The 23,747-nt window shown below is 38.1% G+C and overlaps 1 protein-coding gene across 1 annotated transcript; it reads left to right on the top strand.

Moving 5' to 3' along the window:
• Positions 1-7,749: 7,749 nt before the first annotated feature.
• LOC135709334 (uncharacterized) lies at positions 7,750-8,520 on the top strand. The gene has a single exon (XM_065231641.1). The coding sequence runs from the start codon at positions 7,750-7,752 to the stop codon at positions 8,518-8,520; it is 771 nt and encodes a 256-aa protein (XP_065087713.1).
• Positions 8,521-23,747: the final 15,227 nt, after the last annotated feature.

Here is a 23,747-nt window from a genome sequence, read left to right as displayed (position 1 = left end):
GCGAAATTCTCGCATGTGGTTTGTTTCGAGATCCTGACCAGATAGAAAGTTACTGTCTGCAACAAAGTTATTCAGGAGGTCAAAGTCTTTTGGCTGGTGAACAATAGCTTAGAATTTTCTCATAAACTCTAGGCTTTAAACTCCTGAACAACTTTGTTCAAGACAGTAACTTTCTATCTGGTCAAGAACGTCAGATATTTTATATGCGAGAATTTCACATGTATACTAGCATCATGAAGTGAGAAAATTCTGAACTACTGTCCACCAGCCAAAAGACCTTGACCTCCTGAACAACTTCCTATCTGATCAGGATCTCGATATATGCATATGCGAGAAGTGTACATGTATACTAACGCCACGTGGTGAGAAAATTATTAACTACTGTTTACCAGCCAAAAAGTCTTGACCCCCTAAACAACATTGCCGAAGACAGCAACTTTCTAGCTGATCAAGATCTCGAGCTATTGAATATGGGAGAAAGGTACGTATATACTAGCACCGCATAGTGAGAAAATTCTAAACTATTGGGTGACAAAAAGATCTTGACTTTCTGAAAAACTTTGCCGAATACATTTACTTTCTATCTGGTCAGGATCTAGAGATATTTTATATGCAAGAGTTTCACATCTATAGTAGCGCCGCAAAGTGAGAAAACTCTGAACTACTGTCCACCTGTGAAAAAGCCTTGACATCCTGAACAACTATGCCGAAAACAATACCTTTCTATCTGGTTGGGAACTTGAGATATTTTATATAAGAATTTCACTTGCATACTAGCGTCGCGTAGTGAGCAAATTCTGAACTATTGAGCACCAAGCAATAGGCTTTGACCTCCTGAAAAACTTTGTGAAAGACAGTAACTTTTTATCTGGTCAGGATCTCGAGATATATCACATGCGAGAATTTCACATGTATACTAACGCTACGTAGTGAGAAAATTCTGAACAACTGTCCACCAGCGACAAGGCTATGATCTCCTGAACAACTTTGTTAGAGACAGTAACTTTCTATCTTGCCAGAATCTTGATATATTCCATGTTGTAATCAATTAAGTCAAATCCCACGTAGTATGGTCACAGTTTTCGCGATTTACATTTACATTTTCCCTATTATCCGCATTTTTTAGTTTAATCAAAGTTTAGCTTGTTTAGATTAAAACAAGTTTTTTGAGGAATACTCGCTGGTTTCAGATCGATTGGTAACTCAGCAACAAAAGGGCAATGGAAAACTCATGTGTGTTGTACAAAGTACAACAGCGCGAGTACATTTTTTTACGGATCTTCAAAAATTTTGTTCGGTTGCCATTGCCCCCCCCCCCCCCATGAAACGTGACGTAATTAGTGAACGGACCATCATGAGATTCAGTTTTTGTATGTTGTTGTGGCACATGATAGGTTTGATTCCTTTCAGGTCAAAGTTAATCCAAAACCCCTTAACGCCGGATTTCGTAACAAAGGCAGACAAACACTTAAATATAGTCATTTCCCGATCTTGTCAGACTGAGTCGAACGATGTATGTTACTCGTCCTCGGATCGAAAGTCGGTTTCCCAAGCGGTTTATGAAAAATAATTTGCAAGATAGGTAAAAAAAATATGACTCCGGATAATCGAGCCATTTTCTCCGGATAATCGAGTCTCCGGTTAATCGAGCCTCCGGATAATCGAGCCATTTTCTCCGGATAATCGAGTCTCCGGTTAATCGAGCCTCCGGATAATCGAGTCCGGCCTGTATTACATTATATAAGCTATAGTCTTCACGGGGTAATAACCTGTTAATTTTCTTCGAGCTCATGTGTTAATGAGTGTTGTGATTCTCATGCATTTCATTTACTCACGGTACCATCATTCCTGCTGAACATTGCATTAGGTCCTGACAGATTCTCTTCGTCGAATTTCTCTTTGTGTCCCCATGGCCATGTAAAGACATTCCCAGATATTTTCAAAACACAGTTCGATAAAAGAAGCTTTTATGTAGCATCTAATACGACAAACAAAACAAGAAACGGTTATGTCGACAGTGAGCATGCATAAGGGCGTATACGCGATGATCGATTATCTTCATCGATTTTCTCTTTGCATTGCTACAGCTAAGCGAAACAATTTTCTAGAATTTGTTCAATGCAGAGTTGTAACCGGTTGTATTGGCTATCAAAAGCAACAGCAAACGCACCGAGAAACGTTAATTCTAGTGAGTTATTAACAAAAGAGAAAATCGACGAAGAGAATCGATCATCGCGTTTACGCCCTTATGCATGCTCACTGTCGATGTGCTCAAGTTATCAACGAAAGAGAAAGTCGACGAAGAGAATCAAGCAATGTTACTTAGGACCTAATGCAATGTTCAGCTTGCATTGTCGTCGCTGCTTCCGTATCGGCACAGAAGTATCCCTTTGTCGGAGTGAGGTCGGCAAAGTAGCACCCTATTCAACGGTGGTGATGTACTACTGGTACTGAATGCGGAATGTCAATATATCGTCGAAAAGGAATAATATACGTGGGTTCACGTGGTTGATATTGGCGGATTTGGCCAACGCTCTGCCGGAGATCAGTTAAACGGTGTCTCCCTTCCGAATTCTCCCCTAACCGGGAACCTTGACGTTGAAGCGCAGGGTCTAGAAAGCACGATTATTCCTTGGTTGTGGTGTGCCGAGCAATGCCATCTATCGCTAGAAGCCATGAGGTGCAAACTCCAATATCCACAAAAAAAGATCGTGCACAAAAAGCCGTCGAACGGCTTGTCGACACATTTCAGTTACTTCTTTCCTTTATTTACTATTGTGCCAATAACCGACGGAAATCGATTGCCATCCATTGACGGCAATCGAATTTGTAGGAAGGCAGCTTCCACACCTGCGTACGATATCGCACTCATTCAACACACATGGGCCGGGACCAACGGCTTCCGAAGGAAGGCGTGACCAGAGATTTTTATGCCTTAGAAAAATCCCACCAATTTCAGTTACATCTCCACACGAACCTAAGGTTTGAACTCTACAGGCTAACGAAAAGGAACGATAAATGTAACATTAAATTCTGTCTTATAGACTCCTCGCATTTTAAACTGCACATACCACGCAAAACACACCGCGACACTAAGGTTACACTTAAGAACTAACTACTCACACTCCCACCTTTTCCACGGTTCAAGTCAAAGTGAACGAGTAGAAGTTCCAGAACCCTCAGATAGAATAGTAATTTCAAACGACAATTCTCATCATCTTTCTCTGAAACCATTCAATGCTACATCTCTTTTCTTGTCATGCAATTTCAATATACTATCTTACTCAAATCTATTTTCGGTTACTCTTTTATACGAGAGAACGGTTCGGAATCGAACCCCGAACTTTAACGAACAGGTAGCGTATTCGGGTCAAATGGAATGAATTAGCTGAACGTATTGGGAGCTCGTTGGCTTTTGTATGAGAAGTGTAACTCTTTATAAGTGGACGTACGTTCCTTGATGTGGAATACATTTATGAATTGAATTGTAAAAACACCAAAGTTCATGCAATATAATTAAATGCGGAAAATTGTATCATTAGGAATTCTGTATAAATAAATAACTAAATAAATAATTGGAGAAGCGTACTTGTTACATACGACAAACACGACAAGGAACGGTTTTGAAGTCAAGATATTAACGAAAGAGAAAGTCTACGAAGAGAATCGATCAATGTTACTTAGGCCCTAATGCATTGTTCGACTTGATAGTTTTTTGAAGGGCCTACACGGTAAATGAATCGAACTCATATTTGAATCCCGTTCACTAAAATTCTCAAAAACCTAATACTCATACGATGAGTTAAATTTTACTCAAATATTAATAAATATCATTCGTATATGATTGACATTTACTCAGATATGATTAAAAATTACTCATTCTACGAGTGACCTACGCTTTTGCGAATTTGTTAGCCGTAAAGTTTGATTTGACGGCAGGATTTTTTTTCCTTGATTTGTTTTCCGTCGATCTTGTTTTTCCGTGCTGAGCACCAATGCTACCGACGCCAGGAAGGCAGCTCCCACACCTGGACCCTACCTATCGACCCATCAACTCATGAACCGGGACCAACGGCTTTACTTCCCTTCCGAAGGAAGGCATGATCAGAGATGTTATGCCTCAGAACACCCCAGCGGCGCCGACTGGGATTTGACTCAGGTATGCTGGGATGAGAGGTAATCACGCTTACCACTACATCACTGGCGCCGCTGTAAACAAACATAGTATAGTACTAGAATCTCGACTAGAATGGGGTACACGGTTAGAAAAAAGTACCCAAAAATAAGTTCTTTTCACTCATCTCGGCACTATAGTGCAGGAACCCAAAAGTAGGTAAAGCGGGTCAAAGTAAATTTCATTTACTTGTGTGCAATTCGTATGGAATTTTCCACTAGCTTTCAATCAAAAAGTAAGTTAGTTGTACCCAACAGTTGGTAAATATGATTATACTCAATGTTGGGTTCCCGCACTTTACTACCCCTGTTGGGGGGTTTTGCTCCTCAGTTTTTGACAACATTAGAAGGAGAAAAGGAGACAAACTAGTCAAAAGTAGGTAAAAGTGAACTGGCCGTTGGGTACTTTTTTCTTACCGTGTACGTTAATCGATTTGCTTGGGAACAATATACTAGTCAAGAAGTGAGTTAGTTTCCAACCGGTGCACAGTGGGCAAAAATGACAAAGCCACGACTAAATTTAATATCTCGGCTGCCATACGGTTTCAGTCAACATTTTATACATATTCTCAAAGTAAAAACTCTCCTGAATCGATTGGTGGTGGTCTCATTGGCCGGAGACTTTTGCGTACCGAGATAGAGGGCCGGGATAAATCCGAGTTCCCGGTAATGTAGGAAATGCCACTATCTATCGTCATAATTTTAGACTTTACTTAACGTATATTACTGGAAATTGATGTACTAAGTATATATGGTGTAAATACACCATATACGCCCTCAGGAAAACTCTACTGGCCTAAAGGAGGATCCGGAACGACCGATAAAGTGGCCACATAAAAAAATGTCCTAGAACCTTGCGATTTTTTCTATGTTGTTCAGAAGCAAGAGATCAAAGCGTATTTAGCTTGGAATACATACTTTGGAATATGGTGGCCATATCCTGGTTCACCGGATAATCTGGATTGACCGATAAAGTGGCCATATTATAAAAAATGTCCTAGAACCTTGCGATTTTTTATATGTTGTTCAGAATCAAGAGATCAAAGCGAATTTAATAAAGAATTGAAATTTTGGGGTAAAGTGGCTATATTCTGGTTTTAATTTTTTTTATTCGCTATGAAAGTTTGACAGATAAAATGAGGGGTTCGTGGATTTTCCTATGTTTCGAAGGGCGCATCGATTAGCTTGGGACCGAAGAGAGTACTAGAGCTGAGCCAAAAAGTTGAGCAAGACTTATAAAAGGATAATAACCTTGCAACAATAGTCCTTTTAATGTTGTCCATATAATCAACTCTAAGCGATTAGCATTTAGAAATTTTTACAATATTTTGTGACTCCGACAATTAAGCAAAGCAAAATGATAAAACATCTTTAGTATATTCAAAGTGTTTTTATGTTACTTCATACGCGAAGTTAACGTATTTCAGAGTTGGTTGGAAATGGTAACATGAAGCTTTAGTGTGATGATTTATTAGCTAGAGAATGATCTTTAGAAGAGGGTAGGTGGATAGTTCCGTTAGAGTACGGCAGTTTGAAAATTGAATAGAAGTTGAAAATGAGCGAAGGGCCATTAATGCGACAGTTTTTAAAGATAGACGCACATTTTTGCCTAACTCGTACGATGTACGCGGAGACTTGAAGTATGTCTCCAAGTCTACAGGCAAAAATGTGCGTCCCTCTTTTTACTCATAAACTGACTGCGGCTGTGGAATAGTTCTAGCGACGTTTTCATCACTACCTAAAGCCCCACGTTGCGGGAGCATTTCCAGTCGATGGTGTGTTATAATGCAATTCTTCTTTACCCAACTATTGTGTTGCTCCTCTCGTCATGACCAACGTGATCATCTCAGAGAGGAAGCAGTAGGGTGGTTGTTGCGTGCTGTACCATCATCAGCATTGTTGACGGCTACTCCCACCGTGAGTTGATACATTAATGTATTTTACGTATTCATTTTCAATCGTAACATTTGTATTTCTAGTACTGACCAGTTATTAGATTTCCATATAATGTAAACGTGTCATTTTGGTACTACAACTTGATTATTCGTTGAACGCTGTTATTGTTCGCGATAAACCAAGGTAAATACAGGTCAGTCCCAACATAATTTGGTCGAGCCAAACAAACGATAATAAAATCTTGAACCATAAGCAAAGTCGTAGCTGACAGCATTTACTGCAAGCTCATCGTATTCTGATTTATTTTATGAAAGGCTAGATTGAGTTTACGTAATGGCAATAATAACTAACTTCAAATTTGAGTTTGTACCAACACATGAACTTAATGAATCCCCTATAAGTCCATTGCTTCTCCATTATTCCAATCGAGCCGGCTTTGCCAAATTCCGCTAGAGATAACTGATTGTAATTCAATAGCTCAACCACTAGCACCATCTGCTAGTTCATTCTTCTCTGCCAACGCTATTGTACTGTAGTAGGTATGCCCAAGAATCTCAACCAACCTATTTATTGCCACAGATTCCCATTCCCAATTGGGTCCGCAATAGAGCAAAATCAATATTTCACCGAGATTTTACTTTCCATTCATGGCTGAATCGGTCCATAGCAGTTTGTGTAGCTGCATCTAGGTAGGTATAGATAGCTTCGGCTTCCTTCCCACCATAAGCGGCCTGAATAGAAAAGCAATTATTTTTGACTATTATCGCTTTTCTTCCACCCACTCCGAGGTTGAGTTTAATTTTCACGAGTTTGTTCCACCAGCAAAAAAATATCATCTGCTTCTGAAATGTTCACCTTCTGCCCGGGAACCGGTTCCGGTTGGGTTGGTTGGTTACTCCATGAAAGAGTAACGTTTCCGCGATTTGGAAACTACAAAAACACTTTTGTTGCTCTGTTCTGGGCACAATGCGGAAGAAGGAAAATAATTGCGAGGTGAAAGCTGTTCCTATGCTCTTGCCACCAGTATCAGACCGAGTAGTATGCAGTTGAACCCTAATCTGGTCCGCTTTTCTGGGGGAGGTTGCTTTTGTTCAAAGTTCAATAGACCAGGAGCGGATTTCATTGCCGTTCATTTTGTTTTGCTCTATTTGTTAATAAGGCAAAGCGCTTCGTCCTGTGCTCTCTGAAGGAGCTACTGTTGCAATCTGCAAAAGTTACCCGCATATGGTTTGCAATGCAAGGTGGCAAGTGGCAATGGAAACTCGATAAAACGGGATCGGAAGGGCACTAAGTTAGGAAAGCTGTGTGCCGTTTGAAATTGTTTGACTTTCTTTACTGACTCTGACTCTGCTGGGCACAGTTTATGGAGCAATCTTTACTTAGTTACAGGAGCTTCAAAGAGGAACGGCTATAGAAATTTTATTCATCGTATCTTTTTTGACGAAATGACATTCCTGAAATTGCTCTTCAGCCTAGCAGTATAGGTAATGAATTAGATTGATTGAAATACAAACATAATACTCTTAATTGCAGTACCTGAAGCTGAATAACTACTGAACTACCTGTTGGTAGAAACTACAAACTATTACCTAAAATGTTCCGCTTCTCTGCTAGGGTGTATAAATAGGATGTTCAAGCAACATCAATCACCACACCTAAAAAGAAAATCAACTCATCATCATGAGCTCATTAATCGCAGAAGAATTCATCGATTCCGGCTTCGGGTACCGTACTCACTCGATCAGGACAGCCGAAATGTGTCGTCTTTGCCTGAAGCAGCGCTATCTCGTCGACATCAACGTGAACCAGAACCTGATGGTGCAACTGATGGAGTGCTTTCCAAATTTCCTGAACGACGACAAGGACCTACCGCCATTCGTTTGTGGAGAATGCTACCAGCTGATCGAGATCACCTATCAATTTACGCTTCGCAGCACTCGGACCCAGGTTTTGCTGCGATCCTACGTTCACGAAGGAGGGGATTTTCCACGGCCGGAAATGCTGGAACGGGATTACCGACGAGCGGAGAAACGGTCGGCTCCCTCTGAGAAGGAGGAGGTGGAGCACACGAGCAGAGCAAGCAAGAAGAGACGTTCTTCGGATGAATCGCTGAAAGTGGACAAGAAGACGCGAAAGTCATCGAAGCAAACGGAGAAAAAGGAACGAACCGCCAAGAAGTACAGCAGTAAACGATCGAGTGAAGAGTCAACCAAGAGCAAGGTGAAAGATTACTACAAATCCGACGAATTCCTGTTCGGGGAAGAAATTGATATAGAAAATGCAAAGAAGCGCAATGAAGAAACCAAAAGCGTTGAAGCGGTGCGCTCAGATTTGCAAGCTGAAGAAATTGTGAGTAGCTTACCTAACATGTCGCTGAAAATGTCTTATGAGGAAATGTTGAAAGTGATTAAAACCTTGGAATGCATTGAAAATCACCAACCAAGCTATTGAATGTTGAATATTGTTAAAATAAAGATTAGATTATTATAATTTATTGGTATTGTTTTTTTTTTGTAAACTGCATCGACCCTAGTCCCAGTACGTTGGGCTTGTTATCGATTTTTAATGATATCGCTCATGATGCTCATCATTAGCGATTAAACTGTGAGACCATCAGGTACGAATTTTATATCACAGGTTAGGTTGTGATTAATGGATATGTTTTCTGAAAACAGGCAATGGAAAATTTAATGCCGGTTAAATCAGAATGAAATAATTTATCATAAATTAAAAATGCTACGCAGTCAGGAAATATGCAATAATTCTATAAGTTATGTATCCGAAATTATTGAGTCCTCATAGTACGTTTCAAACCCGGTAATTACCCTTTATGCGGTAGAAGGTTGATACATGAATAATATAATGTTTGGAAGCCCTATTTTAATCTTAAGCGTGATTACCTCTCACCCCAGCAGGCCCGGGCTAAAATCCAGTCGGTGCCGCCGGGATGTTCTGAGCCATAACATCTCTGATCACGCATGCCTTTGGAAGGGAAGTAAAGCCGTTGGTCCCCGATTCATGAGTTGATGGGGTCGATAGGTAGGGTCCAGGTGTGGGAGCTGCCTTGCTGGCGCCGGTAGCATTAGTGCTCAGCACGGAAAACAAGATCGACGGAAAAAACCAAAGGAAAAAAAAAATCATCAATTAGATACATATTTATAAGTTACGTCGCACGACAAATATTTTATGCCACAATACATATGTTTTGAGGTCAAGTTATTAACGATTGAGAAAGTTGACGGAGAGATTCGATCAATGTTACTTAGGAGCCAATGCATTGTTCGGCTTGATAGTTTTTTGAAAGGCCTACCAGATAAATTAATCTGACTCATATTTGAATCCCGTTCACTCAAATTCGTAAAAACGTTGGTCACTCATAGAATTAGTAAATTTTTACTCAAATTTGAATAAATGTAACTCAAATATGCGTGACATTTATTCACATTTGATCAAAATTTACTCATTCAATGAGTGACCTACACCAGGGGGTACGTCACTCTACCACCTTGTTACTGTACTGATTGTGTTTCTTGCGTGTTGTTGGGTGTCGGAGGGTGTTTCTTCATGTCAACCGAGCTATACAAACATCAATCGAAAAATTGTGCCTACTGGCAATCTTAACATCCCATAGCGCTGAAAATGACAGATCCCTCTGTGACTCCTTCGCTGATGTTATTATGTGATAAACACAACCGCGCGAAGATGATTCAGGCAGGTGCCGGTGGTGTAGTGTTAATCGTGACTGCTTCTCACCCCAATGGATCTGGGCTCAATCCCGGCCGAGGTCAGTGGGATTTTTCTGAGGCATAAAACTTTCTGGTCACGAGGGCCGAAATGCTAGTGTTCGTGCAGGCGACTACTACTGCCTCTACCCTTAACATAAAATAGCTCCTGCACCTACCAATGGATGTCACCACTTGTTCCTGTATTATTGTCATTGCTTGTTATGTAGCTTCCTTGTTTTGTTACAATAAATAAACGTATATAGTTCATTTCCAGCACAAAACGCTAAAAAATATGTCAATTTTGTCTCTTCCGATTTAAATGAAACATTGCTCACATGTTCGCTGCTATCAATGGTTGCATTTTTCATTTAAATATGATTTTTTTCGACACAGTAACTTTATAAATGGGCGTATTAAAAAATTGATAATATTTTAAATCATAACATGAAAACTATTGATCTCAACAAAATGACATCTGTTAAAAAGTTGTAGGTAGTTAAATTATCTTTAAGGAAAAAATACACTTAAATAAAAAAAACTTAGTGAATTAATATCAAAAAAAAACTATAACGTTGATTATCTCAAAACACGTCTCCTCAAATCTTTATATTTTTTATCAAGATAGCTGAAGAAATGGTATAAAATTTGGCGAAGAGTTTAGGCTGGTAGCTTGTTTTAAAGAATCTATATATTTTTTATTTTTTGTTAATTTATGTTTATGAAATTGTGTATCTTTTAGTAAAATAATAATTTATTTGAGTTTTGCATACTTGAAGATACTAATTTCAAATAACAAACTAATACCCCGTTCACATTACAGCGTATATCACGTGATATACGCTGTCTTGCAATGAGCTCTCATACATCTAGTTTTCACTGGAAATCCTATGTATGAGTGCTCATTGCAAGACAGCCTATATTACGTGATATATGCTGTAATGTGAACGGGGTATAAAGTGATAATAAAGATGAGGAGGAGATGAAAGTATAGAATTGATAGTTCCGTTTAGAGTACGGCAGTGTGAAAATTGCATATAGAGAGTAGACAGCGAGCAAGGAAAACTTTAGGAAGGTACAAATCGGTTTTATCATCTCTCTTTACCAAACTCCCCCTTCGGAGAGGGATGGTGAGGGGTGTGTGTCCCCGCCACCACTGGCAAAAAGAGATGATAGCCGACCGCTCAAGAACTGTTGCTAACACTGCCAGTCCGAACTTTTCTACTCGGGTATCGCAGTCGTCACGCCGCCAACCGTTAGGCCACCCCTGAGCGTAACCATAGCAACAAAATAAACATCGTAGCAAGCGGGTGTAAAAATTCGTTCAGAGAGTGAAAAAATTAGTTGATTTGTCTTCTAGTGAAAAGAAGTTTAGAAATTTGTGCTTTACGAGTAGAAATAAAACTACTGCATTAATTACATTTATTACACAATGTAGAACATTAACTATTTTTTTACTCCATTAATTACAGTCGAAGTTTCGCCATTAAAGTACATTAATTACATACATTAATTACGGATAGATAACTTTAATTACCGTCAGTATTACTTCAAAACGCATTAATTACTTTAAGTAATTTTGATTGCATTTTAACTTCAACACTCCGGTTCTTTATATTGCGTGCCCCTCGTGGCAGGAGGAACGACACTTCAGAATTATCCTATTTTTACCCAAACCTCTCATAAAATTTTCAACGTGCACAAAATTTCAATCCATCCTATCTATTCTTTCTATTCCCAACTTATCCTTTCTGCATGCACACAAATTGTCAAGCAAGCCGTGCAGTTTTTCGAAGTTTTCAGGTAGACCGCGAAGCCAGTTACTGTCAATTTTCAATAATCTCCACAACAAACACCACGTATGTCAGTTGACCATAATTGGTCGCGGGGGCAAAAACATCAAGTGCATCCATTTTCCGGACTCAAACCGATCGAATTCGACGGATATGAGCCCAGGTGTCTCTTTGTTGTAGCATGGAAGTTGCCGAACAGGCACGAAGCAATAATTATTGTTGATTTCATTCAACTGCTGATTCTAGGCCCGGGAAAAGCATCACCAATCAAACCCCCTACGACAAACAGGTGGAAAAGGAATTCAGGTCATTTTTTCCACTCGGCCCAAGTTGTACTCGTCGCTGCTGTTGGTCAAGGGTTCGGAAAAGAAAGACCTACTGGCGAAGGAAGACACTCACCGGCTGATGAAGTTTTTGCTCGAGAATATTGAGAATCAAATTCCCGTCCAAATACAGCTGGGAATATTAACCGGATCCTAGTGATCCATCGCCACCACCCGTTCCTCATAAGTACAGTTTCGACCTATTCGGTACGGAACCGTTTTCTGCACTTGAGTTATGAGCTTTAGTTAATATTGTTGGGCGGTGACCATTAATTACGTTACGCTAAAAATAAATATTTTCAAACAAAAAGTAACACTGAAAATGATCCCCCTCTTTATATTCCGCGACGCTCTAAGGGCCACAATTTAATTAATTTTAGATTTCGTTATGTCTTTTTTTATATCTAGGTAATTATATTATTATTTTCAAAATAAAAACAAAAGATCAGCGTACCTGCTTTTCAAAAGTTTATGAATACCAAAAATCTCAAGATATAAAACTAAAACATATACATTTTGCAAGCAAGATTTATTGATGAAATTTTTTACGTGTATTTTCAAACATAACAATCATTACTCCTCCTCCCCTATGTAATGATTCGTAACGATATAGGTGATTCCCTCTCCTCTATAAACGTTAATTTATGGACGCTGCCTTCCAGCAAATTTTAATTTTCTTTTTACACCTATCATCTTCGCGTTCAGACTCGTATCCCTCTGAAACTTTTTAACACCCCTCACTTCACATCCATTCCCAGTCCCAGGTATATTCCCATCTACTTTTTCTATCCCTGCTCTATTTTCGTCAACATGACACACTCAAAAAAATCCCATCAATTATGCTTTTCCCCGGAAATCCCAAGTAATAACTAGACTGAAAAATTACATCCAAATGAGTGTCGTTCCCCCTGACAAATGGATGAATTGTACATTGAGAATTATTCCAATGATAGCGTTGAACCTCATCTTGTAGGACAAATATGTAGTTTTCAGAAAAGTCGCATCGCCATGTTGGAGAATTTGTTTTTTTTTTATTTAAAGAATTCTGCCTTTTTATTTTTTATAAAATCATGATATATTAATTTGTCTAACTTTTCAGTAATGAAAAATGAAAAATCTTCGAAAGGCAAAGTTTTAAACTCAATATTACACCTATCAGTCGTAGTCCACTGTTCAAATGATACTTCTAATATTTGTATATCTTTCAACTTTTCTAATAATTTTGATTCGGATAATGACGTATCGTAACAATTCATGCACGTTCAAAGATGGCAAAAGTCTGTTCTACATTGTGAATCGCAAAGAAGTTGTTCCGTATAAATAGTGCGATCACACAATATTCGATCTTTTTTCAGACTGTTCAACATTAGATTTATATTTTCTTGAATCGTACATACACAAACATTATGGGATCCTGATTTACTAAGAAGTTCACAATTTTTTGGCCGTAAGGCTGCAAATGAGCTAAAGCTAATGTTAACATCTTTATGGGTTTCCGTAAAATGCAAGTATGATTCTTTGAGCGGTATTGTTAGTAGACGTTTTTGTATTACCTGGCGTACACCACCCGTCACTACAGACACATAATCTCTTTTTTTTAAACTCTTTATTTGTTTCAAATTCAAAATAAATTACATTTCATTTTAACCTAGGTGCTCCAGTTACTACAGTAACTTACCAGCCTTAATTGTTATGATATATATCTAAGTATTTTTACATTGTTCCTGTCTTGGCAATTCAGTATTTTAAACAGGTTTTTTAACCTGCGTGTCAGTATAACAATTGATATCTTAAAACTAAAAACTAAAACTAAATCTTATCTAAGTATAAAGGGAATTAATCGTTGCAATTGAGGATTGCAACGATTTTTGCCTGAAATTATTAATTATTTTGTTGGACATTTGTGCTAAAGTCTCAACATTCGAAATTCTATGTACTTCGGTAGTACTGTACCAGGGAGACAACTTCAAAATCATCTTCAGAATTTTGTTCTGAATCCTTTGAAGTGTTTTTTTCCTGGTAGTGAAACAACTAGACCATATTGGCACAGCGTAAAGCATGGCCGGTCTAAAAACTTGTTTAAATATTAGAAGTTTATTCGTCAGGCAAAGTTTGGATTTCCTGTTTATAAGAGGATACAAACATTTTATATATTTGTTACATTTGGCTTGAATGCCCTCAATGTGATCTTTAAAAGTTAATTTTTGGTCAAGTATTAATCCAAGATATTTCACTTGGTTTGACCAGGAAATTGGAACTCCGTTCATAGTGACTATGTGACTACTACTAGGTTTCAAAAAGGAAGCCCTAGGCTTATGTGGAAATATTATAAGTTGAGTTTTGGAAGCGTTGGGAGAAATCTTCCATTTTTGTAAATAAGAAGAGAAAATATCTAAACTTTTCTGCAGTCTGCTGCAAATAACACGAAGACTTCTTCCTTTAGCGGAAATGCCTGTGTCATCAGCGAACAAAGATTTGTGGCAACCCTGAGGCAAATCAGGGAGGTCCGAAGTGAAAATGTTATACAATATAGGCCCAAGAATGCTACCCTGAGGAACTCCTGCCCTAACAGGTAGTCGATTAGATTTGGAATTTAGATAATTTACTTGAAGAGTTCTGTCAGTTAAATAATTTTGAACTAATTTCATAATATAAAGTGGAAAATTAAACTTTTTCAATTTAGCAATCAAACCTTCATGCCAAACACTGTCGAATGCTTTTTCTATGTCTAGAAGAGCAACTCCAGTTGAGTGGCCTTCCGATTTGTTTGAACGAATTAAATTGGTAACTCTTAAGAGTTGATGAGTAGTTGAATGCCCATGGCGAAATCCAAACTACTAATCTGCAAAAATTGAGTTCGTATTGATGTGAAGCATCATTCTATTTAAAATTATCTTTTCAAAAAGTTTACTTATTGAAGAAAGCAAACTTATTGGACGGTAGCTAGAAGCTTCAGCTGGATTTTTATCCGGCTTCAAAATTGGAACAACTTTTGCATTTTTCCATTTATCAGGAAAGTATGCCAAATGGAAACATCTGTTAAATAATTTTACCAGGAAAGACAAGGTACTCTCAGGGAGTTTTTTGATGAGGATATAGAAAATTCCATCATCACCTGGAGCTTTCATATTTTGAAACTTTTTAGTTATTGACCTTACTTCGTCCAAATCAGTCCCCCAGGAATCATCAAAAATATTTTCCCGAGAGAAAATATTCAGATAATCCCGAGCAACCTGATTATCAATAGGACTAGTAAGACCCAAACTGAAATTATGGGAACTCTCGAATTGCTTAGCAAGTTTCTGAGCTTTTTCCAAATTTGTGATCAAAATTTTACCACCTTCTTTAAGCGCTGGAATTGGCTTTTGAGGTTTTTTCAAAATGTTTGTGAGTTTCCAAAAGGGTTTGGAACTCGGGTCTAATTTAGAAACATTATTTTCAAAAGTTTTGTTCCTCAGGGCAGAGAATCGTTTTTAAATTTGTTTTTGCAAATCCCGCCAGATAACTTTCATGGCAGGATCCCGTGTTCTTTGATATTGTCTTCTACGGACATTTTTAAGAACAATCATCAAACAGAATATTACCATTGGAATTGCTTTGAGCATTATTCCATGAGCGGTGTTTTGCATTAAAATCACCAATAATGAAGAATTTAGACCTATGACGGGTAAGTTTCTGGAGGTCACCCTTGAGAAAATTCTTTTGCTGGCCTACGCATTGGAATGGCAAATAGGCAGCTATAAACGTAAGTTGTCCAAATTTTGTTTCATCGGAAACTCCCAAAGTTTCAAAAACTTTGGTTTCAAATGAAGAAAAAAATTATGTTTGATTCGTCTATGAACAATGATGGCAACGCCACCGACCCTGTGGCGATCAATTTCTATAAATTAAATAATTTGAGTCCTTCTTAACCTTATGGTCAGGTTTAAGGAACGTTTCAGTTATAACGGCAATATGCACGTTATGAACTCTTAAAAAGTTAAATAGCTCGTCTTCATTATCTTTAAGAGATCGAGCATTCCAATTTAAAATGTTTAAAGCTTTAAAATCCATTACTGAATTTTAAAGTCATGACAATATTATCAGCCAATTTTACTCCAGTTTGAATAGCATCAAACATGGAGTTAGATTTAAGCATATCAGAAATCATGTCAATTAATGAATTCTGTAAAAATTTCATTTTAGGGGCAGTAATGCTTCCTAAGTCAAAATTGTCAAAATTTCCGTTAGAATTACTTTGGTTAGTATTTTGATTTCTACCCACTGCAATAGCAGCATAGGTAGCTCCATTAACTCGCTGAACATTGTTAGCAGCGAGGGGAGTAGGTACAGATGAAAAATTTGAAGCAGGGGTGATATTTGTACCTACGGGTACGAATGTAGAATTTGTTCCTCGCTGACCGTTGTTAACAGCAGAGGAATTTGTACCTGTTCGGAAACGTGGTTGTAGGATCGCTTTGCGAGTCTTACATTCCCAAAAATTGGATTTGTGGTTTTCACCACAATTTGAACATTTAAATTTCTTAGGATCTTCCTTCACAGGACAGTCGTCCTTTGCGTGAGAGGAATCACCACAATTCATGCATTTAGCTGGCATGTAACAATTTTTAGTTCCGTGACCCCATCCCTGGCACTTACGACACTGAGTGAGGTTTTGGAAATTTCCTCCAGTCTTCCTGAAGTGTTCCCACTTCACTCGGACATGGAGCATAAGGCTAGCTTTTTCTAAGGCCTTAAGGTTGTTTAGTTCACTAGACTTGAAGTGAACTAAATAAAAATCATTAGAAATCCCGTTGCGCGAATCGCCAGGACGGGATTTCATTTTCATTTTGATTACTTGGAGTGGCACAACTCCAAGTAATTTTGCCAGTTCATCTTTGATCTGATCCAGGGGCAGTCCTTTCATGACAACCTTGAACACACGTTCAGTTTTGGTGTCGTAAGTAAAAAATTTGTGCTTCTTTTCAGTAAGATACTTGAGAAGACATTTAAATCCGTCTAAGGTTTCAGCCAATACACGGCATTCACCCCGACGTCCAATTTGTAGTGAAAACTTAGCTTTCACGAAATTCAAAAGTTCCATGCGAAGAGCATGGAAATCGGAAGTGGTTATCACAATAGGGGGAATCTTTTCCTTCTTGGCATTAAGCCGGGAAAGTTTACTAGAATTTTTCTTGGATGATGGATCATTCTCATCATCCGTGAGCAATCTGAGAATCTGAAGGATCAAAGAGGAATTTTCCAAATCGATATCCAAGAAGGATTACCTCGGGTAGGGTCCAAACAAGGATCGAAGAGGAATAAGAGTTGAACAAGGTAGAAAAAAATTTACAGGTTGAGCACTGAAAAGTGCTGTTTAAATTTGTTGTAGCTTTAGGTAGTAGTGACACTTCCTTCAGCAAAAAGCAAATAGATCCGCGCGGCAAGAAAGCACGATGCGGACTCGACACATAATCTCTTATGCCCGGCATAACTCTGCTTATATCGTCATCTTCGTAGAATTTCATTACTGTATATTACTAACTCTGCTCTCAGTCCATGTCCTGCTTTGGAACGAGGGGAACATAATATTCCATCTTCGGTGACCAAATCGTTCACCTGAGAAAGTGAAGAAGATGAGAATTGCACTTTTAATTTTTCCTTTATGGTGTTAAAAAATTATTTATGTTCACACCGAATTCATCCATGATTCTTTGTACAGACCAAAATTTGGGTAATACGGATAATACTTGCATCTTTTCTTCCCGAGTGCATTCCGGATCCGCGTATTTTTCCTTCAGTTGGCTCATCACTTCATCGTCATCCTTAGCCTTGGCGTTGAGGATTCTTTGGTCATCATCTTCCGAAAGGTCGAATATGTGTCACTGTTGAGGATAACACGCACTTCTCAGCCTCTTTGTCGGAATTGGTGATACATGGATACCCATGATGCCTTGGTTAAATGTCTCAATATTATGGGACAAACTGATTCTATTGACAACAGAATCTGCTGAAGTCGATGAAGCCAGAGACATAACCGATGGGATGATATTCATATTCATATTTGATGGCAAACGATAAACTTGAAGACGGCATGTACTACAAATTTTCAAAGAATTACCCAGAGGTATTTTAAACTCAAAACATTTTATTTATTTTATAACTCCATCTAAAAAGTTTCTTGCTCCTGAACAACACTTCTTTGAATTAGGTAAAGGTTTACAACACAACTGAAATTGTTAATCATGGTCATAAAATCGCTTGCCTTTTAACTTGAAACGCTAAGAGAGATGAACTGTATGGAACAGGTGAAGGACTTCCCAAAATATATATTTAGCAGATTAATTACAATGTTGACATTATACCTATCTTTATTAGGTACAATTAATTAAAGCAACCTTTTTTAAGTGTGCGTGAAAGAAGCCTGTGCCTTTTTAACTAGTTGTGATATCGCGGGATACCTGACGCGGTCATCATATTCTTTTATCATATATAGACGTTGGACTTTAGTGTTGGTGAGATTGTACTAGGAGATCTCTATGGTATGAGTTCCTTAGGCACTATATGGTAAACGTCAGAGAAGTACCGAGAGAATTTATCTCAGATACAGGTTTAATGTAAAATTAGTTTACTTGTTAATATGTTTGCCTCTGTTATGACATACACGATTCTACCCAGGTATACAACTAATAGAGGACTGAAAAAAGACACGTTAGGGGGTTTGTTGATTATTTGGCTATATTGAAGAGTATTTACTTATAAACTTGTTTCTCTTCCGCTGCGTCTATGTAAGGGTAAGTCTGACAGCCCCGTAACGTGGGTAGATCACCTTTTCGTGGTACGTTACGGGATGTAAGATCTACCACCGATTCCTAGTCCTGACTACTTCAAAGTAGGGGATCAGGATTTTTCAGTAATCCAAGGAAGGAATCCTTGTTACTTTTTATGCCTTGTTGATAGTGACAAGACTCGGCTTTGCCCACTGAGGATGATCTTGAAACAAGGAAAAAATTAGTTAGTTTTTATCTAGGTATGTGATTCCTAATCCTCTATTCGTTGATCTCTAGTTTGAAGTGGTTAAAACGAGAGTTCTGATGCATGGTCATTATCGGTGTCATTCCAGGGGCGCGCCTTTGGAGGGTGTTTCAACACTCCGAAGAGTATAAATAGCGGGAACTTGCAATTAGAGTCGGATCCTTGCGATAAATTCAAGAATGACAACTGAAAAATAAATCGAATACTTCATCATTTCTCAATAGTGATGGAGTAATACGACATGCACTAAACTAAGGACACGGGATATACTACAATAGATCAAATTACTGGTTGCAGTGGTGTTAGGTCCCGAACAGAGAAAAAAAAAAACTCTGACAGCTGCCATATCTGATGAGTGTACCCCATTAGGGATAAAAACGTTAGGCATACGGACGTTAGGCATAGAGTCATTAGGCATAATGGACTTTAGGCATAATATACGTTAGGCATAATGGACGTTAGGCATAAAATACCTTGCTGCTGTGTAACTCTAGAAACCTGTTTCGAGCATGGTAAACAATGCTTAAATTAAACTAAGCGTTGAATAAAAAATGATACAAGTTAAACAAACATAGTATATTTAATAAGCACAGTTAAGAATCCATTATCCACATATTTACTTAGATCCAAGATTAGTAGCGCTAGCGGTTAAGTAATCTGGCAATGAAAACTCAGTATAGTTTTGAACTATATCTTGAAATCAATCGCATCTAGAAATAAAAAAATCACACATTTGTTGTAATATATTTTTACACACACATTGCAATTGTCAAAGAAGAAAAGGTTTTACTCAAAGAACAGCTCATGAAATAAAGAATGATGAATTCTGTGATTTTTCATTCAATAACAACAAAAAAACAGCTAAGGTTGAATAAAATATGATGCCGAAGAACAGCTCATGAAATGAAGAATGGTGAATTCTGTGGTTTTTCATTCAATAACAAAAAAACATACCTGCTGCTGCCAGGATTTCCTGCCATACTTTTCGATACAACGATTCTGTTTTTGTTGTCATCAGAATGAAAACTAGCGGAACCGTCTGCTGATGTAAACAGTGACGTGAACAGTGACGAGTTGCCGAAACAAACAAGGAACTGTGGCAAACGTACCATCTGTAACCCAATACTTTGCCTGTCCAAGACGTCGCAAGTTTTCATGAGTTCCAAAAAATTAAGGCTCTTTCATTATTGTCACCGAAGTCAGCAATCAATAGACGGTCCCCATTATCATCCTTCTAAAATTTATCGGGTAGATTATGCCTAACGTCCATTATGCCTAACGTCCTTTATGCCCAACGTCCATTATGCCTATCGTACATTATTCCTTTCGTCCGTATGCCTAACGTCCGTATGCCTAACGTCCGTATGCCTAACGTCGTGTACCCATATCTGATTAATTGTTTGTTTCGGTGTATCACGATATTTGAAAATGGTATAAAATGTTGACAATTATTATTACTATTACTATTTATTCACATTAATTTGAGAACGGCTGGACTTAGAAAAAAATATTATGTAAAAATTATTGAAGATTATGCGTAAAACTCAAATAAATTATTACTATACAAAAAATAATGCAATTTCATAAACTTTAAAAATTAACAAATTATTTGGAAAAATATTATTTTTTTTAAAAAGCAAGTTACCAGCCTTTATTTTTAACCAAGCTTTAGAACATTTCTTCAGTTTTTTTTTTAAGATTTTATGATAGAAGGGGGTTTGTTTTGAGTCAACGTTTTACATTTTTTTATGTTTGTTCGAGCCGTGGGCTCTGTATTTGCCGGGATTCGGAGGTTTTTCTTCCCGTTCGTACCGCGAACGGCGCACAGAAACCAGAGGAGCACTTTAGCACCCGAAAGTACTGCTGCTACTCCACCTTCCCAGTAGAAGATGTGAGTTAGCCAGTTAGTCACTTTCCACTAACGTTGGAGTCCGCGATTTTCACGTTAATTACGCACGGACACACGATTGATCAAAACCTGATCACACTGACGCGATAACATCGATTTCGGATCACAAGCAAAATTTCGATTTCCACTTCACTTTCCTTTAATTTATTGCAACCGACGGATGGTTGACGATCGAGGAATAGAAATTAAAAGAACACCGACAATAGATGTGGTTGCGCACGCTTGGGGTATCTATTTGCTACTACTCGTATTGTGTGTACAATTCGGTTCGTTTGGTCAAGTGCAATGATTGACCATTGGAATGAGATCATTCTCTCTCGTGAGAATCGGTGATCATCTTCATTAGACTGGTTCACAATGTTAATTCATGTTTATATAAGTTTAGTTGTAGTTTAGTTTAAGATCACTAGTTTTAAGATTTGACTTTAGTTTTAGCCTTAAGATTAGGATTAGGTATATACAATATTTACAAACATAGTTTTTATTATAATCAGTAGGTACTGATCAATGTTTATTTACTAAGTTTTTTTTTTTTATTTCAGTGTTTTTTTTTAATAATTTAATTAACTACAACTTCTCTTCAGATGTCATCTTGATCAAATCTATAGTTTTCGTGTTATGATTTTTTTGAAAAAAAGTCTAATGAATTTTTTGAACACGCCCTTTTCAAAAGTTACTGTGAAGAAAAAATCATATTTAAATGAAAAATGCAACCATTGGTAGCAGCAAATATGTGAGTAATGTTTCATTCAAATTGGAAACACTCATGTCCAACCGGTTTGCATTTTGGGCTGGAAATGCTCTATAGTTCTCATACCTCGGCCATGGCAGGACGGTCAAATATTCGTTCTCGTTTCAATATTTCCTATTATTGCTGTTACAGGGCATCACCAGCTTCCTCTTCACTGTTCTTCTTGGCTACCAGGGACGTCTCGTCTATTTCCAACACCTCTTCCTCAAGAACTTCAACCCCACCCTTTTCCACTGTTTCCTAGTCGAATCGCGTAGGACGCGTCTGATCGATTTACCAGTTGATGTGGAAATTCTCTCTATTGATATATCTCAAACCGATGATGATTTTGGTTTGGACTCAATCATTTTACCTTCTCATTGGTCCAGTTACAATTCCAAACCTACGGTGCACTTGCTAACTAGATCTCATTGTGAACGAAAAACCACAAAACCGAACTCAAAGATGAATCAACTCCCTTTTAAGAAATCACACATGCCGACTTCAAATGCAGAATCAACCACTTTTTAGTGAACGAAGAAACCCTACTCCCTGAACGACAGAATGATGTGTTGTTACACAACCTTATGCCGTCATCGTCATCACCAAAGGTTTCAAAATCCAACATAACCGAGTTACGGAATCCATCCATGTCATTTAGTCAGTTCTAAAACGGCAGCCTCCTTTCCTTCCCGGTACATTCCAGAGATTGTGTGGAAATCGAACATCAAAGCAAAATCGATAAATCAGGGCCCCATACCGTCGGTCGAGAGGAGGTTCGTGTAATGGTGGGTAGGTGCATACATAGTACATGTGTAGGAAAAGGCATAGGTTGATTGGATTAGATTAGCTGACTGAGAGTGCAAGTGGGTTTTAAAAGCCTTTGATTGACGAAGAGGGATGTGGCTTTCAGATTTTAATGGATCCTCTGTCACTGAGTACATTTCAATCAGCGCCAAAGTGGTTCTGTTGGTGAATTTTCACTTAGTTAACTGCTGATTTTAGCTCGAGATAGATTGCTGTTTGTACGAATTTCAATATTTGTCGAAATGGAAGTTCTAAAACAATTCAACTTCATAGCAAATTGAACCGTTTTAAAGCAAACGCACAGTAGAGCAATATGCCGCCCACTGCACCAAGTGAATGGTTCAATTACAAAGTTCTCCCCTCTATTGGATCCAATTCTCGTGCAGAGCCCATGTTTTGTTCGGATAAATTGAGGCTATCGATTGGATGCAGCTGTACGGTATTGAATGGAAATAGTTTTTTTTTTTATTTTTGCACCATAGTGTGCAATCGAACGTGTGAGGGTGGAAAACAATTGCTTTTCAATTCAATGTGAAAAACGTTCTATATGTAAGGCTCGTGAACGTATGCTGCAGAAATGCGAGAGTGGAAATGAACTTTCGATCTGTATGTAAATGTGCTCCTACTGGTCGGCCATGCACCGGTCATAGAAACAAGAGAGCATAAACAGGTGGGAGCAGAGACAAAGCAATTTCGAGTGGGGAAAAACTCCTAGATCGATTAAAATTGTACATCCAACGAGAATAGATGGGTTAAACTTTAATATACTGAAGATTAATGAACGACATTGCTTGGCAACAAAGGACCTGTCGAAACAATGTAATCAAGTTGCAAAAATTGAAGAATGCAATCGTAACTAGATTTTTAATATTGAGTTCTGCAACACAAGTGTGTGCGTGGATGTGTTTACAGTCTAGCTCCCACCGTCTGGCAGTGACATTATGGATAAAACCTGCCTGCAATCATTTCTTATGAATGCAACTAACTTGAACCCGGGAGTTAGAAGGTGACAGGTCTACCGTAGCTTCAATATCCCTTTTCTAGAGCACAAGCATTCCGAAGCTGTTTTCACACACGATAAGCCATGCTCCAATGCAGTATCGATGCTAAGATATACCATTGATAATGTACTGAAACTTACAATCAAGCAGTAGTGCAATACCTGATGGACGTGTATTTAGTAAGTTTTAAAATGATTATCTTAATTCAGATGGATAAACGAAGAGGAACGAAAAGGTAAATGAACTTAGCTGTGTGGTGTAACGTGGTGGTACAAATGTCGCCTGATGCAATGAAATAGAGGGATTTGATAACTGTCATTATCACATCACTTCTGTGTTTTTAATTTCAACTTTTTAAAACCGCGAACTTAAATTTTAA

Source organism: Ochlerotatus camptorhynchus, unplaced genomic scaffold (assembly GCF_037179485.1).
Source record: "Ochlerotatus camptorhynchus isolate MF236.1 unplaced genomic scaffold, CSIRO-AGI_Acam_v1.1 ptg000357l, whole genome shotgun sequence".
NCBI classification, from domain to species: domain Eukaryota; kingdom Metazoa; phylum Arthropoda; class Insecta; order Diptera; family Culicidae; genus Ochlerotatus; species Ochlerotatus camptorhynchus.
This window is presented reverse-complemented; position numbering and strand designations above follow the sequence as displayed.

Coding starts and splice junctions, on each gene's coding strand:
- LOC135709334 (XM_065231641.1), top strand. CDS start 7,750: ATGAGCTCATTAATCGCAGAAGAATTCATCGATTCCGGCTTCGGGTAC.